This window comes from Muntiacus reevesi, chromosome 20 (assembly GCF_963930625.1).
Source record: "Muntiacus reevesi chromosome 20, mMunRee1.1, whole genome shotgun sequence".
NCBI classification, from domain to species: Eukaryota; Metazoa; Chordata; class Mammalia; order Artiodactyla; family Cervidae; genus Muntiacus; species Muntiacus reevesi.
This window is the reverse complement of record NC_089268.1, coordinates 10,479,047-10,496,935: the sequence shown is the minus strand read 5'-3', so window position 1 is coordinate 10,496,935 and position 17,889 is coordinate 10,479,047. Positions and strand designations below refer to the sequence as shown.

Sequence of the window (17,889 nt, the reverse complement as noted above, 5' to 3'; positions counted from 1 at the left end):
CCTGGAAGCTCTCCTAGCCTTTCCATCAGTTCTCAAGCCTTTTTTTTTTTTTTTTTCAAATCTCAGAATCCTTTTACACTCTTAAACATTATTGGAGATCCCCCCCAAAAGCTTTTGTTTGGTTAATTTTATCATCAGTATTTATTATATTGCTTCCCGGGTGGCGGCTCAGGGTGAAGAATCCACCTGCCAATGCAGGAGACGCTGATTCTATCCCTGGGTCAGGAAGATCCCTTGGAGAAGGAAATGAAAACCCACTTCATTTATTCTTGCCTGGAGAGTCCCATGGACAGAGTAGCCTGGTGGGTTACAGTCCATGGGGTTGCAAAGAGTTGGACATGATTGAGTGACTAAGCACACAAACAGTGATTACCTGGAGGTGAGGTTCATTCTATATTTTTCTCTACTTTTGTGTATGTTTGGAATTTTCTAAAGTAAGTTTTTAAAAAACCCATGTGGTCATTAAAAAAAAGGCTCTTTGGTATGTAGTGATGAAATGATCTCCATGGTTTATGTGAAAAAAGGTGGAACTGTGGTGATGAGTTACTATTTATGTTAATAAAGAGGGGAGCAAATATTTAAGAAAGTTTCATTAAGAAGCAATTTGGAGATGGAGGTAGGAGAGAAGGCCGGAGATGAAAGAGAAGACTTGCTTTTCAACTGTCTGTTCTCTTGTACTTTTTTTGTTAGCTTGTGTATCATTGAAAAAAAGTGGAATTGGAAACTACAATTTTAGACACACTACTGTGTACATTTAGAATAATAGAATGTTAATGCTGGAAGGGGTTTAGGAATTAATTGGAGTACCTCATTTTAAAACAGAGAAAGGTGAAGTATAGCTTTTATTTTTTCCAGTTGTGTGGCTGATTGGTATAAAGCACACCTGTGATCCATGTCTCCTTACTGCCCTCCTCTAAAAAGTAGACAGCATACAACTGTGTTTTAAACTTCTACATTTTATATTAGGTAGAAATTTGATTAATATGTTGATGCTACTTTGAGGACATAATACCTGCTTTTTTACACTGTATTTATATAGTCCTGAGACTGTGTGTGGGAAAATAATGTGGTTTATGGATATCAGGAATGCTGTTCCTGTGGCTTTATTTATTTTTAATGAACTCAAGAAACTCAAGCATTCTAAATATTTCATTCACTCCATTTGGCTGTCAGAAATTTCCTTGGGAATAATGCTTGGCATTCTTCTTGTCCAATTATAAAAGTCTGAAATGCTTGTTCTAAAATATTCAAGCTATACACAAGGTTTTAATGTGAAATGCCTCCTCCTCCTTAGTGTTGCCAAGTGTACTGTACAGAGGCAGCCATTGTTTCTCAGATGAATGCTTTCAAATTAACGTTTAAGTTGAGGTTTTAGAAATTCCCATAGTATAGCGAGAGTGTAGGAAGCTTAACTTTTCCTGTAACAACTCAAGACTATTTCTCCCTTTCCTACCTGCTTCTCTTCTGCATTTCTCTCTTCTGAAAAATGAGTATCGATTTCCACCTACTGACCTCAGTTAGAAGTCATAGCCTCTGCATCCCTTTTACAGCACCGTAATTTCTGGTTAGCTACCAGTTGTCCTAGCTGTCTCCTAAATATGACTTGTATCAGTCTCTTCTTCTCCCGGGACCTTGGTTAAGTCCAGCTCCCTTATCCTCTCTAACTGAACTTATCCCACCCCCACCCAGCATTCATTCAGCTTCCAGATTCAAGCTTCTGAAACACAAGTGAGGTCGCCATCTCTCTTCTCAAAAACCAAGGAGGATTCCCAGCTGCATTCAGTTATTGTAACTCTTTGATGTGCTTCCTGTATGAACTTTTTATACTAGACTCAGTTAATTTATCCGCTTCCTCTGTTGCCCTCTTCCTCCTTCCCATCTTGCACCTTTCACCATATTAAACTGCTTGAGTTTCTCAGCATTCTCTGGCTATAGTATACTGTTTGCTGCATGTGTGGCTATGTGATTGCAGTGCCCCTTGCCTGGAACCCTCTCCTTTCTGGGCTCAGTAAATTTCTCCTCTAGGTTTAGTTCAAGTGTTCCCTCTTGAGAAGTATTCTGGGATCCTCTCGTAATCTTCATTCCCTCATAATAGTCCTTACTAACATGATGCTGTGGCTGCTTGGGCCCTTTGTTAGATCAAGGGTTGGCAAACTTCTTCCGTAAAGGACTAGATAGTAAATATTTTTGGCTTTGTGGATCATATGATCTCTGTGAGAACTACTCAGTTGTCTGGCGGTCAGAGTCAGGCATATACACTGGTTTGAATCCTGGCTCAGTGCTCACCCTTTCTGTACCCCTCACCACATCACCAAATCATCTAAAGCTTGGTTTCCTCATCACTATAATGGTAAAAATTACATAATGCCTGACTTGTATGATGGTTTGAATATTAGGGATAGTATATTGAAAGTAGAATGTAAAATGGCAGCACCTAGCACAAAATGGGCACTGAAGAAATACTAGTAGCTGCTGTTGTATTCCCCCTAGTGTTAGTCTCCCTTAGCCCCCCTGCAGCTTTTTCAATATTTCTAAGAGTTATGGGGAGGAGTTAAGGTTTACAGGAACGACTCAATCATTCCGGTAGGTTATGTTCATACAGTGTGATCCAGCAACTTTAAGTCTTCTTTATATAACCTGCAAATACAGCCAAGTTAACTGTGTTTCTTTAGTCATCTTTTTCAAAATTAAAAAAAGTCATTGCATACCAGGTAATATACAGTGCAGTGTGTTAACCTTTGGGCATTCATTTGGAAAGGCAGGGCAGGACACTCGGTCACTTGGAACTCTAGCAGTATACTCCATACCTGGGACACATACTGAGGAGTGATACCTGTTCTTGAAATACCTTGTTCCTCCCAAAGTAAAAATTGCAGACTATCTGTTCATAGCACAGTCCTTGTACTTGGCAGGGAATTTCCTCTTTTGTTAAATAAGCAACCTGGTTAGCTAGAAAATGAAGGGATTTTGTAAACTGTTTTCGTTTATTTGTTCTTCCTTTTTAGCAGTATTTTGAGCTGTGTGGGGGCGGCGGGGAACTTAAGGGTAAATGACTCTAAAACTCAAGGAACTGAAACTACTAGGGCTTGGCCTTGTGATAATGTATTGACTTAATTTGAACAAGTTATTTCACCTCATACTCAGCTTTACTCATCTTTTAAACCTTTTATAGGGTCCTTGTGTCCAAGAACTTGTTCTTTAAAACATTCTGTAAAAAATAGTAAATTTACTTGGAATCCAGACAAGTGCAGGTAACATTCACTGTTATGTTGATCTTATTTTTGTGAAGGGACACATGAATGGTTAGAATGGGCTTGACTGTGAAAGCAGTTTGCAGGGCATGTCACAGATTTGATAAGGTGCAGCCCTTGTGCCATCTGGGCGACCAGCAGAGCTGTCTGGTGGTAATGACATTGTTGAGGGGCTGTCAAATGCCAGGGGCATCACGTTGTTGGAAATTATATTATGTTAAGTGCATTATTGCCTGCTCAGTTTTCTGGAAATTAGTAATACATCTAAAATATATAGCTTGCCAGTCAGTATTTTCCATGTTGTAGATTATCACCATAGATAATTGATTTTTTTAAGAAAATTATTTCCAGGGAATTTCCTGGCAGTTCAGTAATGGTTAGGATTCTACTTTCATGGAGCGTATAGAGTGCGTTTTCCATTGTTGAAGGCCCAGGTTTTATTCCTGGTTGGGGAACTAAGATCCCACAAGCCATGCAGTGTGGCAAAAAAAAAAAAAAGTTTCCAGAACTTTAACATGGAATAGGATTTAGAAAAGGCAGAGGAACCGAAGATCAAATTGCCAGCATCTGCTGGATCATCAAAAAAGCACAAGAGTTCCAGAAAAAATCTCCTTTATTCATTACGCCAAAGCCTTTGACTGTGTGGATCACAACAAACTATGGAAAATTTTTAAAAGAGATGGGAATACCAGACCACTTTACCTGCATCCTGAGAAATCTTTATGCAGGTCAAAAAGCAACAGTTAGAACTGGACATGGAGTAACAGACTGGTTCCAATTTGGAAAAGAAGTACAGCAAGGCTGTATATTGTCACCCTGCTTATGTAACTTACATGCAGAGTACATTATTCGAAATGCCAGGCTGGATGAAGCACAAGCTGGAATTAAGATTGCCGGGAGAAATATCAATAACCTCAGATATGCAGATGACACCACCCTTATGGCAGAAAGCAAAGAGGAACTAAAGAGCCTCTTGATGAAAGTGAAAGGGGAGAATGAAAAAGTTGACTTAAAACTCAACATTCAGAAAACTAAGATCATGGCATACGGTCCCATCACTTCATGGCAAATAGACGGGGAAACAATGGAAACAGTGAGAGACTATGTTTTTGGGCTCCAAAATCACTGCAAGATGTTGACTGTAGCCATGAAATTAAAAGACGCTTGCTCCTTGGAAGAAAAGTTACAATCAACCTAGGCAGCATATTAAAAAGCACGACATTACTTTACTGACAAAGGTCCATGTAGTCAAGACTGTGGTTTTTCCAGTAGTCATGTATGGATGTGAGAGTTGGACTATAAAGAAAGCTGAAAGCCGAAGAATTGCTTTTGAACTGTGGTGTTGGCAAAGACTCTTGAGAGTCCCTTGGACTGTAAGGAGATCCAACCTGTTCATCCTAAAGGAAATCAGTCCTGAATAGTCATTGGAAGGACTGATGCTGAAGCTGAAACTCCAATACTTTGGCCACCTGATTCGAAGAACTGACTCATTGGAAAAGACCCTGATGCTGGGAAAGATTGAAGGCGGGAGAAGGGGTCGACAGGATGAGATGGCTGGATGGCATCACCGACTCAGGACATGAGTTTGAGTAAGCTCTGGGAGTTGGTGATGGACGGGGAAGCCTGGTGTGCTGCAATCCATGGGGTCTCAAAGAGTTGAACTCGACTGAGTGGCTGAACTAAACTGAACTGAACCTAGAACAGATCTACCCCTACTATGCTATTGGCTGTGGGAATGGAACCTTAGCAGAGACCAAAGGGAGTGTACGATAGATAGAGGGAATATGGATAGCTTCTTCAGCTAGAGCTCCTGGTATTAGTCTCATCCTGGCTGGAAAAGACTGGGAACATTGTTTCTCAAATTTCTCTTTCCCTCTTTTTTAGCTCCACTCCAACATTTATATGATTATCTTCTAGAATTATCCATTAAATATTTCATTGAACCCTCAAATTCATGTTCAGAGGACAGTTTCCTTGTGGTTCCCTCCTCCACCCACCATTTCACATTCTCTAGGAGGACAGTTCCCCCATTGACCTGGCCCACATCCTGTCAGTCAGTGGCCCTGTGGACTCTTCCTTCTGTATTTCTGGAAATGTGTCACTTCCTTCCAACTCCCACTTTGATCCTCCTTTCTCAGCCTGAATTAACTGCAGAAGTGAATTCTCTTACCAAGTTGGCCCATATCCAGCCCAAGTCAGAGTGATCTTTCTAAAATCTAAATTGGGTTATGTCATTTCCTTATTCTAACAACCTCAGTGACTTACTCATTGCCTTCAGGTTTCAGTCCAAACTCTTTATAATTAGACCCCTGCCTTTTTGTTCAACCTCTCTAACCTCATCTGTATGCTGTCTTCATTCCTTTTTTAAAAACAGTTGTTTGTTCCCTTAGTTACTGGTCCATTCTTTCATTTGGTCATCAAACATTTTTTGGCCACCTGTATATATGGGTCAGGGGCTGTACTTAGGGATTGGTTATGAGGCAATCAACTGCACTGGTCCTTAGACCTTTCACTGACCGTTCATACCATTAATCAGGATAGACTAGGTTATGTTGCCTATCAGCCATGGACTTTCAAAGGCTCTCCTCCACACAGGAACTCTCTTCTGTTCAAGGGGCTCAGGCTTGTATCTACACCAACTGGAACTCACCACGTTCTTGGTGAGGAGGAGAGGAGACTGCATTGACTTCTCCGTGTCTCAACCGAAAAGTGACACGTCTCTTCTGCTCATATTTCATTATGCAAAACTAGTCAAATGGTCCCACCTAACAGCAAAGGGAGGCTGGATACTGTAGGCAAGAGCATGAAATATTTACTGAGCATTATGGTGTGTAGTCACTGAAATATAATCAGTCACCCGACTTCTTGTTGACCTTTAAATTTCTCAAGAGCTGGAGCAGTATCTGCCTTGCTTTGTACCCTAAGCACAGGGCCATACGGTAGGCTTCTGGTGGTTTTTGTTCTTGTTGAATGAGTGTCCTTTTTTTTCCAGATTTGTTTATTTTATTTATTTATTTTTGGTTCTGCTGGGTCTTGGTTGCTGCACAAGTTTTTCTCTAGTTGCCGTGTGTGGGCTTCTCGTTGTAGCTCTTATTGTGGAGCAGGGGGTCTGGGGCTGCAGTAGCTGTGGCTCCTGGGCTCTTGAGCACAGCCTCAGTATTTGTGGTGCTGGGTTTAGATGCTCCATGGGATTTGGGATCTTTCCAGATTGGGGATCAAACCCGTGTCTCCTGTGTTGGCAGGTGGATCCTTTACCACTGAGCCACCAGGGAAGCCCCAAGTGTCCTTCTTTAACTTGACTTCAACTCAAATCACTTCCTTTATAAAGCTTCCCCTTACCACCCCCCACCATCTCCCTGCAACCTGACTCTTCAGTGTGATTGTGATTTTCTCTGCATACCTCAAACAAAGCACTCCTCACTGTATTGTATTCTTTTGGAAAGTTGTATTAAACAATTTAAAACTTAAGAAATAAAACATTACCATTTTAGCTGCATCCCTTTATGTAAATCTCTCCAGATTAGGTTTATCATTTCCACCTTTTTCACTGCACACTTGTCCCTAGTCAACACAGTGATTTTTTTCTGTGTCCTTGAGGATACTAAGTTGCCATGAATCCAAGAATTCATATATGGGTGGGTGTGTTCTGTGGGTTTGTTTATCCGTTTCTGCCTGAATATCATTTGTCTCGATGCAGAGAGCTTCACAAAAGGCCTGGTACTTGGTTGGCCGGTCCCCCCTTTTGATCTGCCTCAGAGTTGCAGAGGTTCTAATCTGCATCTCCAGTTCCTGGCTTCTTACAGTGCTTAATGAATATTTGTTGAATAAATGGTGATTTTTTTTCTCCCTTAGAGCGTCATTTTCAGAATCTTTTAGGAGCTTTGCCATTCAATTTCTTTTTAGATAATTTGTATTTAAAAGTCAAGCTTCAGAATAAGAATTTACTGAGCAAAACTCTTACTGTAAGGCAGGAAGGAGTAAAGTCTCTGGTGAAAATAAAGAATATTTTGTTTTCAGTTTTTACAATAAATTTTCAATGGGTTGTCAAGGAAACTTTCTGAGGAGAAGAACTATTTGCTGGTAATAGTGTTTGCTTTGAAGTATGACTACAAAGTAATGCGGCTGGCTTTCTTCAGCCTCAGTGTTGTAGTCTTACCTCATAGAGTCGTGCTTTGAATGTAAAAAGCACTCAACACTGGCTAGATTTACTAGCTAATATTTTACATTAATTGATATTTAGACATTAAATTATACTCTATGGTACAGTTTCTTTTTCATTGCTTTAACTTTGAATTGTCCCTATAAAGTTCTTTCATTTCAACTGAAACCTAATTGGATGGCCCTAGTCAGCCTTTGAAGTGAATGATTAGGTTTAGAATGGCTGGTAAACACTGCCAAGAAGTGGGAGAACTGTAGGAAGAAAGACTACATGTTGTTATTTATATACCAAATCAGTGAAGGATTAACCCATTTTTCTACTTTTCCTTCTGGAATCTCCCTTGCAGATTAAATGTATGACATTACCTAAAAGTCTTTGGAGGACTTTTTTTTTTTAGTTTTTTGGCTTGAATTAATAAATGTGTTTATATTTGGGTTTTTTTTTTAACCAGAAATTTTTCAAAATGTAAAATTGGGCAGTTTTTAGGAAGAATGGGTATGGCAGTGATCCCCTTTATCTTTTATGGGAATGATTTGAGATAATAATGAAACTAAGGATAACCTTCTGGAAGGCCACTCCTCTGGAATGTAGACTCTGAACAAGATAGTGGTGGCACTACTTAAGCTTTTAAAAAATTGCTGTGATTTTAAAACTAGTTTTATTTTGTTGAGCTGAAGTTCACATAGCATTAATCATTGTAAAGTGAAGAAGTTGGTAGCATTTAGCAACTTCTGCTTCTATCTAGTTTCAAAACAGTTAGCATTCCAAAATAAAACCCTGTACTCATTAAACAGTTACTCCCTATTCTTCCCTTCCTTCAGTCCCTGGCGTCCACCAGTCTCCTTTCTGCCTCTGTGTATTTACCTATTCTGCATATTTTATATAAATGGAATTATACATTACGTGACTTTTTTTTTGAGTTTGGCTTTCACTTAACCATAATGGTGTCAAGGTTCATCCACTGTGTAACATTTATCAGAATGTTATTTCTCTTTATGACTGAAAACTAATCCTTTTATGTACATGCCACATTTTGTTTATCCATTCATGCATTGGTGGACATTTGAGTTATTTCTCCTGTTTGGTTATTATGAATAATACTGCCATGAGCATTTGTGTCTGAGGGTTAGAGTACCTGTTTTCAGTTTAGTTCTTTGGGGTATGGTATATACTTGGGAGCACAATTGCTAGATCAGATGGTAATTTCATGTTTAACTTTTGGAGGAACCACCTGTTTTCTGCAGTGCCTAAACTGTTTTACATTCCTACCAGCAGTGTATGAAGATTCCAATTTCTCTGCATCCTTGTCAGTACTTGTTATTTTAAGAATTATAACCATTCTAGTAGGTGTAAAGTGGTATCTCGTGATGGGTTTACTTTGTACTTTTCTAGTGACTAATGATGTTGATCACATTTTTTCACATGCTTGTCAGCTCTTTGTATATCTTCTTTGGAGAAATGCTGTTGGTCATTTTTTCCTTGAGTTGTAAGAGTGCTTATATATTTTGGATACCAGACCCTTATCAGATAATTTCCAAGAATTTTCTCCCATTCTGTAGATCATCTTTTCACATTTTTGATGATGTCGTTTGATGCACAGAAGATCGTAATTTTGATGATGTCTAACTCATTCATTTTTTGTTTTGTATCTCAGGTTTTTGTTGTCATGTCTTAAGAATTTGGCCTGTCTTAGCTCTTAGGTTTAAGTTCCATTTGGAGTTAATTTTTGTATATGATATGAAGTAGGAGTCCAGTGAGGACTCTTATTTTAAAGCATAGTTTCGTGAAACTGCCACATTGTACTTCCTTCCTTCTTTCTTCCATCCTCCTGTCCTACCTTCCTTCTTATTTTGGCCATGCTGCAGGGCTTGCAGAATCTTCGTTACCTGACCAGGGATTGAACCTGAGCCCTAACCACTGGGCCACTAGGAATTGCCTCACGTTGTACTTTTAACATCCCTTGATTAAACATACATACACACCAACCAAGAACTATTACGGATTTTCTTTTCTTTTTTCTTTTTTGGTTGTTTCTTGGCAGCCCTTGGGATCTTAATTCCCCAACTAGGGATCAAACCTGCGCCCCCTGCAGTGGAAGTGCAGAGTCTTAACCACTGGACTGCCAGAGACGTCCCAATTTTATATTATTTTAAGTTATTCTGTGTTGTATTAATCAAAGCAGAGTTTATATGCATTAAAATAAATGGTGCTTGTAAATTTAAGACAGTATTTTCTCAGTCCATGGGCTGTATAGTGGTGACTGTATATGGATTCATGGATTTCCCTCTTATCTTGTGATCCCCTCTTAGTCTGCAGATCATGGATTTTGTAGAGGAGCATCAGGAGAATCTTATCATGACAAGAAGAAAGGGATTAAAGATGAAGAAAAAGGTAGTTTCCAAGGGCTGATGGTTGCAGAAAACTTAAATGGGAGAGGACTGGAGAAAGGTTAACTGGCAGTCAGTCACGGGACCCATGAGGGTCAGAGAGGAAGGAGTGGTTTCTTTCAGGCAGGAAAGGTGACTGCAGAGTAGAAGTGTGGAAGGGTAGATAGGGAATATAGTTTGGAATAGGGCCTGAGGCTCAGAAGACATCATCAGAAGTGATTGTTTAGGGAGCAGTTGAGGATTCCTTTAGTTCTGGAAATAATACCAACCCAACTCCATCTCCAAATGAGGAGTAAAGCTAACTCTGTTTAACATCTGTCCTGGAGAGGTTAAGGGAAAGGAACTAGGGAAGTTCTAGATTTTACTTTAACCATGATTAGAATTCTGGTTAAGTTTGAATTAGTAACCTGTGTTCTATGTCAATATTTTGTGTTTGTTTGGTTTCTTTTCACTTCTTTTTTAAGAAATTAATTTTATTGACATATGGTTGATGTGCAGTGCTGCGTTAGCTTCTGCGTTAGAGCAAAGTGTCTCAGTTATTCATGTGTCTATTCTTTTCCATTACGGTTTATCACAGGATATTGAATATAGTTTCCTGTGCTATACAGTAGGAGCTTGTTGTTTATCCACCCTGTATACAGTAGTTTGCATTTGCTAATCCCAAACTCCCAATCCTTCCCTTCCACACCGATGACCTCCCCACCCCCCCACAACCACAAATCTGTTTTCTATGTCTGTGAGTCTGTTTCTGATAGGTTCATTTTTGTCATATTTTAGATTCCACATACAAGTGATATCATATGGTATTTGTCTTCCTTTTTTGACTTACTTCACTTAGTATGATAATCTTCGGGTCCATCCATGTCACACAAATGACATCACTTCATTCTGTTTTTGGGACTGAATAACATTCCACTATATGCACGTATATGTGTATACATGTGCACACACACCCTGCGTCTTCTTTACCCGTTCATCTGTTGATGGACATTTAGGTTGTTTCTGTCTTGGCTAATGTAAATAGTGTTGCTGTGAACATAGGGGTGCGTGTCTTTTCGAAGTGTAGTTTTGTCTGAGTATATGCCCAAGAGAGGAATTGCTGGATTATAATATGGCAACACTACTTTTAGTTTTTTAAGGAGCCTCCATACTGTTTTCCCTAGTGGCTGCCCTCATTTACATTCCCACCAATCGTGTAGGAGAGTTCCCTTTTCTCCACATCCTCTTCAGCATTCATTTATTTATTATTAAATTGTTTTTTGGTTGCGCCAGGTCTTTGTTGCTGCCTACAGTCTTCCTCCAGTTGCAGAGCACAGGGGCTACTCTCCAGTTGTGGTGTGTGGACTTCTCATTGCAGTGATTTCTCTTGGTGCCGGGCACATGCTCTAGAGCCCAAGGGCTTCAGTAGTTGTGGCGCATGGGCTTAGTTGCTCCTTGGTGTGTGGGATCTTCCCGGATCAGGGATCAAACCCAGGTCTCTTTACCAAGCCAGCAAGGAAGCCCTACTTGTAGACTTTTTAGTGATGACCATTAAGTGTCATTTCTTGATAAAAAGTTTCCTAGTAAAAGAATTCCAGTTTTACCTCAGCTGAAAGCATGACAACAAGAAATCTTCCTAGGCCTCATGTTGGTGAGAGAATCAGGTTCTCAGCACAGGCTTAGAGCTTCGGGTTATGTGTAGTATTGGCCTGTGGCCGTCAGATGGAGCAGGAACTGGGAGACACAGGGGTGAGAACCTCAGAGGGAAGGTTGGGACTTCACAGGGCTCACAAGCTCTTCAGTGCATCAGTGACAGTTTCTGTTTGGTTTTGTTTGGAGTGTTTTTGTCAGTTGCATGTTCAAAGGGCTAAAGAGAAAGGAACAAAGGAAAGGATCGACAGGACAAGTGACTGAGAATCTGAGGGGTACACCTAATGGCCACTGGTTCAGATGCCCTTCTGCTGTTACTAGACTGGTTGTCTGCTTTTTCAAACAGAAACTGAAGCTACCTTACAAGTGATTTGGAGAGGTATCAACAAAGAATGGGTCCTAGGTACTTCTCTTTGTGTGGCGTTTAAACTCTGAACTTGTATGAGTGTGGCTTTTTGAGAGTCTAACGGCCTGTGTGACCTCTGACTTTCAGGTGCTACTTGTGAGCAGCAGTCGTCATCCAGACCGGTGGATCGTCCCTGGAGGGGGCATGGAGCCGGAGGAGGAGCCTGGCGTGGCTGCAGTCCGTGAAGTCTGTGAGGAGGTACGCGCTGAGAGCCGTGTGGCCGCACCGCGCACCCACCACGGCCTGTAGTTCCTCACTTTATCCCCGCTCGCTGTGTGAACGGGCTCAGGGGCACAGGGAGAAGGTGCTTACACTCATCACATGCCTCCTTGACCAGAGAGGTAGTGAGGTTGTGACATGGTGGTGTCTACCAGGCTCTCTGCAAGGGGCGATCATGGTAGTGAATGTGTGCAATTACACCAGACAGTTCTTTCTGATTGCCCTTGGATCTCTGCCTGCTCTACCTCTGTTTCCTATGGCAGAAGGTTGAGAATCAGATGGTTCATCAGCCCTAAGAAATAAGAGAAGTAGGCAGTATTGATGTAAGCAACTTATTCTCGTTAACCTTTGCTTGAGGCAAAGGTAGCACTTGTTCTCCTTTGCTCCTGGGTCCTGGTAGCAGAGCACTGGCAAAGCAGAAGTTCAGTTTGCCGGAAGCTGTTACAGGTGCAACTTGAGAGACAATAGTATCTTGTTTTTTATTTGATCACATGATACTCACCATATATGTTTTGAGTTCTTGGGTCGTGCCCAGTGTATCTTACTGGATACTCTAGAATTAACAGTCAGAAGTCAGATCTTGGTGCTCTTATTTCAAGGGCTTACAGTTTTGTTGGTGAAACTGAGAAACAAATTGCAGTTCAAAACCAGGAGGAAGGAACTGATGTTTCTCCATAGCCTCTTGTGGCAACACCACACCTGCTCTACTTACGTTATCTTGTCTAGGAGTCCTGACTCAGTGATGTGAGTTTTACTAGCCCCATTGACTTGCCTTGGCCACATAGTGCTTTTTATAGGTCCATTTCCATGTACCAGAAGGGACTTAAGACTAATTCTAAGAACATATAAAATAGAGCTTAGAAAAGGTCTGAGTTCTGCATTTCTTTTGAGTCCAGCCCTTGCTGTTCTTCTTAAACTAATTTTACTTTAGAAGACTCAAGGAATTCTTTCCTTGCTCTGAAGTCCTGCAGAGTTATGTTGCCTCATGACACTATTATTTTATCATATATCTGAGTATCAGAACTATATTATAACCCCTGAGGACTAAGATCATGTTTCCTATTTTAAATCCTCCCTTCTTGTGCCTAGTACACAGCTGGATGAATAGAAAGTAATTAATACAAGTGTCTATAACAAATGGAACATAAAAATCCTGAAGAAATATCCCAGTTGGAAATTACCAGAGTTCTTTCTGGAGGATCTCAAAGGTTTGACTATTCAAATAAAGTGTGGTAGGTCCAGCTGGTGAATCTAAGCTACATAGTTTTGGTTTCAATCCAGTTGGTTCCTGTGGGTTCCGAGGCACCCACCCAAGGCAAAAGTGATGTTTGACAGAGTTATTGCAGCTCTGTAGGTTGTTGGAAGACATGAAGTAGACTATGGCTCTAGAATAGAGAGGAAGAAAAAAATTCCGAGACCTTGGGCAAACCTTGCTACTTGGTTTTAGAAGTTGTGGGGAGACGAGTTGACAGCTTTACCTCTGTAGAGCACATTTGGATTTGGCATCTTTCTCAGGAAAGGTTGTATCAGGTGCTACTATGGTTATTTTGTTTCTGAGTACCACCATTGAATTGTCCCTTGGCTATACAAGTGCAACTAAGGTGTAGAAAACTAGATGATTGCAAAAGGAAATGCAGTGAGGGAGTTGGAAAGGATATACAGCACCCTTTTGTTTCCTGAAGATTGCATACCAGCCTTCAGTAGGTAAAGGAGGGAGAGAGTGGAGAATGAAGTGGAGTTGGGGAACTAGAAGGTAAACAGTGTAGCGCAGGTAATTAAACTATACTTTTCACATGTTCATCACTTACCTACCTCCTGTCTTGAAGGGAATTCCAAGCTCGAAATTAAACCCTGGTTACCATTCTCAGCCCTGAGGAATCCTGCTTGACCTTGAGCAGATTTCCCTCCAGCCAAGAGCCATGCCATGCCCTGTCCTTATTCCAGCATTGCTGAGAGGGTGAAGAGCAAGTGTGCTAGTCACTCAGTCGTGTCCGGCTCTGTGACCCCATGGACTGCAGCCCCCCAGGCTCCTCTGTCCATGGAATTCTCCAGGCAAGAACACTGGAGTGGGTAGCTATTTCCTTCTCCAGGGACCCTTCCTGATCCAGGGATTGAACCCGGGTCTCCTGCACTGCAGGCAGATTCTTTACCATCTGAGCCACCAGGGAAGGCCATAAATAAAATAAAGTACCAAATAAATCAAATAGTGAATATAAATTAGTGAAACGTATCATTACAGAGACAAACATTTCAGTGGCTTATGTCAAAATAAAATGGAGGGACTGACTTTTCCAATTCTATGTCTGCTAACAGAGAATAAAACTTGGGATCATTGAGGATGTAGGTAGATGTTTTTGATTGTTCTTGAAGGATAGTTTTGTAAGCAGAAATCACTATTCAGGGATTTATTTAGTTTTCAAAATGTCATGACTTTGTAAAAGCAAACATTCAAAAACTTGGTTCTTTCCTAATGCTTATAAATCTGATCGCTGTATTATAAGCATAGGAGATTTTACTAGTCATTTTTAAGGGGCCTTTGGATAATACCTAGGCCAGTTCATTGAAAACTTTTAGATGTTTCAGATTGCATTTATAAATTTAATTAACTGGATTGCTTTTTAAAGTTGTCTGACTTTAAAAAAATGAAAATCTTATGAGGTTCCTCATCAGTAAACTCCTGTGAATGTCATGTATTAAACTTACAGCAAGATGAGTCTTAAATAGTGCCACAGTGCAGAGGTCCCCAACCTCTGGGATGTATGTAATGCCTGATAATCTGAGGTGGAGCTGATGTAATAATAATAGAAATAAAGTGTATAATAAATGTAGTGTTCTTAAATCATCCCCTACTCCTGGTTCATGGAAAATTGTCTTCCATGAAAACAGTCCCTGATGCCAAAAAGGTTGGGGACCACTGCCATAGTGTACATAAATTTACTAAGATTTTCAACTTAAAATTACCAGTCAGAAATAAGGTATTCAATTATACTTTCAAAATTGAGGTTACCATCAAATAAGCCAAATTATTTTAAACATTATAAAATCATAAAATATGTTTGATCTCCTTCACCTTTCCTGTTAAATGAGGCCAGGACTCAGAGTGTCCTGAAAGGAAAAGCTGGTCCAGTTACTATAGCTCAGTCAAGACTGTCACTTCACTGGACTTCCCTGGTTGTTCAGTGGTTAAGACACTGTAGGGGACATGGGTTTGATCCCTGGTCAGGAAACTAGGATTCCACATGCCACTCAGTGTGGACAAAGAAAAAAAAGGACTGTAATTAAACAGAGATGAATGATCATCATGCAGTCCACCTGGTGGTGGTGGGTATTGAGTAAGCCATCTGAAGTATCTGGCACACCAGGCTAATTTTGTGCTTCACCCTGAAGGTCTTCCTCCATGCAGTCTTTGTGATTCCGTCTTGTTCTCCCTGTGTGTTCCATTGCAGTGTATTTCTAGCATCTTTTTTTTTCTTTTGCCTCACCATGCAGCATGTGGGATCTTAGTTCCCTGACCAGGGATTGAACTTGTGCCCCCTGCATTGGAAGACAGAGTCTTAACCGCTGGACCACCGGGGAAGACCCTATCCAGCATCATCTTTATCATGTTTTACTCATATCTTTTGTCTAGTTGTCTTCTATGGTAGATTTTACATTCTGTGTAGCCAGATACTATTCCTTTTCATTCACCGTTTAATCCCCAGTGCTTAACACATAGCAAGTGCTTAAGAAAGGAAGTGCTACAGTTCTTGGGGTGACCACTAGAGCAGTCACATAAGTGCGGTTGCTGCTGCTGCTGCTAAGTCGCTTCAGTCATGACTGACTTCAGTCGTGTCTGACTACCAATGCGATTGAGGTAGGCCCTTTTGGATTGCCAGGAGTAGACATATATCTACAGGTCCCTCGGTTAATTGAGGGACAAGAATATGACAGTATCACAGCCGCTGCCCAATCAGACTGTGCAGAGCTGGAAACTTAGGTCCTGATGCCCAGGCAGGCCTTTTCACAGTAGCTGGATGGACGATGGGGACGCAGGGCAGCTATCAAGCCTGGTCACCATCCCTCTCTTCCACTGTGGAGTCTGCCTTTCTAAGCTCTTCTCAGCCTTGGCTTCTGCTTACCACTTTTTGTTTGGTGCTTTTCCTGCCTTGTCTATCACTAACCTATCTGTTGACTCACTGTGTGTGTCTCATACTCAGCTTTCCTGAGAAGAGTACTTGATTGGTTATAATCTTCAGATATAGTTGCCAGGTCACATCCATTTCTAGCCATTTGAAGATGTCTGATTTCTTATTCCTCTAACTGAGCTCAGAATGGCAAGGTCATGTGCTTTAAAAGCCTGGTAGCCTGTGCTTAAGTACTGCCTGCAGCAATGGACCAGCAGTTCTGTGTGTGTAATAAGAATATATTTATTAACACAGGAAAATATTTGCAGCAAATTCCCTGGTGATTAAAATAGGTTATGAATCAGCATTTATGATAGAAAACCATTTAGTGAAGAATAAATATGTGTCTAGAAAGAACAATAATATTGCAGGTGCCAAGCTCTGTTTAAGCGTTTTGCATTTGTTGCCTCGTTTCTTCACCATACTTGATGAGGTAGTAACTGTTATCATCTACATTTTATAGGTGAGAAAAAAGTGAGATTGAGTAATTTGTGCAAACTAACTGTACCCAGCTAGATGTGCTCAGTGTGAAGTTTGAATCCAAAACATCTAGTCTTAGCACCCATACTCTTAATGCCTTGAAAGAATGTCCACCAGATGTTCACAGTGGTTATCATTGTTAGCTCTTAGATTATCAAGTTTTTTGCATTAAACATATATTTGTTCCTAGAAAAATTTTCTGAATAAACATGAATGTAATGAGGTTATTAAGTCAGTTTTAGGTATGGTAAAACTCAACCTGCTCTGAAACTTGGTTCAACTCAGCTTAAAATTTTTAGCATATTGCCTGAATCTCAGAAACAGATAAATCTATAGCACTTCAATCATTACCAATCACCACATTTAAAGGACTGAACTCTTCCCTTTTGGAAACTTGCCTTCATTTTTCAGTTGTTTTTAAAGTCCTGCTAGAGTGATCCCTCAAAGGGTTGGAAGGATGAGTCTTTCTCCCAGGGCTGGCCACGGGCCTTGGTCACAGTGCATCTCTAGCAGAGGCTTGTATGAGCCAGCCATGTGATGCTCTCTCTGGAATAAAAAGGAAAAGCAGTTCTTTGTGTGGTTTTCAGAGCTATTCTTCCTTGTTAATTCAATGGGAAAGGTAAAACTGCTTGCTGACAGGGAAGAAAGAGAAGCTGGATCTGAAACTGTTCTGTCTTTTGTGCAGCTGTTAAATTTCCATCTCTTTCACTCATTGTCACCTCAGCCAAACCAAGAGTGTTATCACAAATATATAGAACATATGAAAACAGAAACAGAAAAATTATGTGCATAGCTGCAGCTGTATTCTCTTCAAGGGTGACAAAGATGTGTACCTTCTGCCTGTAGAGAAATGTAGTCCGCGGTAACAGAGAGTGTGGTCAAACGCCAGTTCCTTCTGTCCGCTGCCTCATGTCTGGTCAAGGCCCATATCCATCTCCATTTCTAGCATATAATCTATAAAGTTTCTGTAGGTAGCCTGATAATTAACCTTTGGCACAGACCTAGGTTTAAAAAGAAAAAAACAAACTTGTTCTCTGACTTCCTCACCTGTGTCCTTATATCTCACTTCTCTTCTATACCTTCAGGCTCTGACCATCTGTTGTTTTGCCACACAAACTCACCATCTTGGAAAATTCTTAGTGTCAGTGATGTCACCTTAAACTTTCTTGTACCTTGCTGCCCTTCTTCAGGTTTT

At 40.6% G+C, this 17,889-nt stretch overlaps 1 protein-coding gene across 1 annotated transcript in view; it reads left to right on the top strand.

The window, feature by feature from the left end:
• NUDT3 (nudix hydrolase 3) overlaps positions 1–17,889 on the top strand; it is a 111,486-nt gene that overhangs the window by 48,029 nt on the left and 45,568 nt on the right. Inside the window, exon 2 of the mRNA XM_065913067.1 lies at positions 11,920–12,030. Coding sequence (XP_065769139.1) covers positions 11,920–12,030 — 111 coding nt within the window. The remainder of the gene's footprint in view (positions 1–11,919; positions 12,031–17,889) is intronic.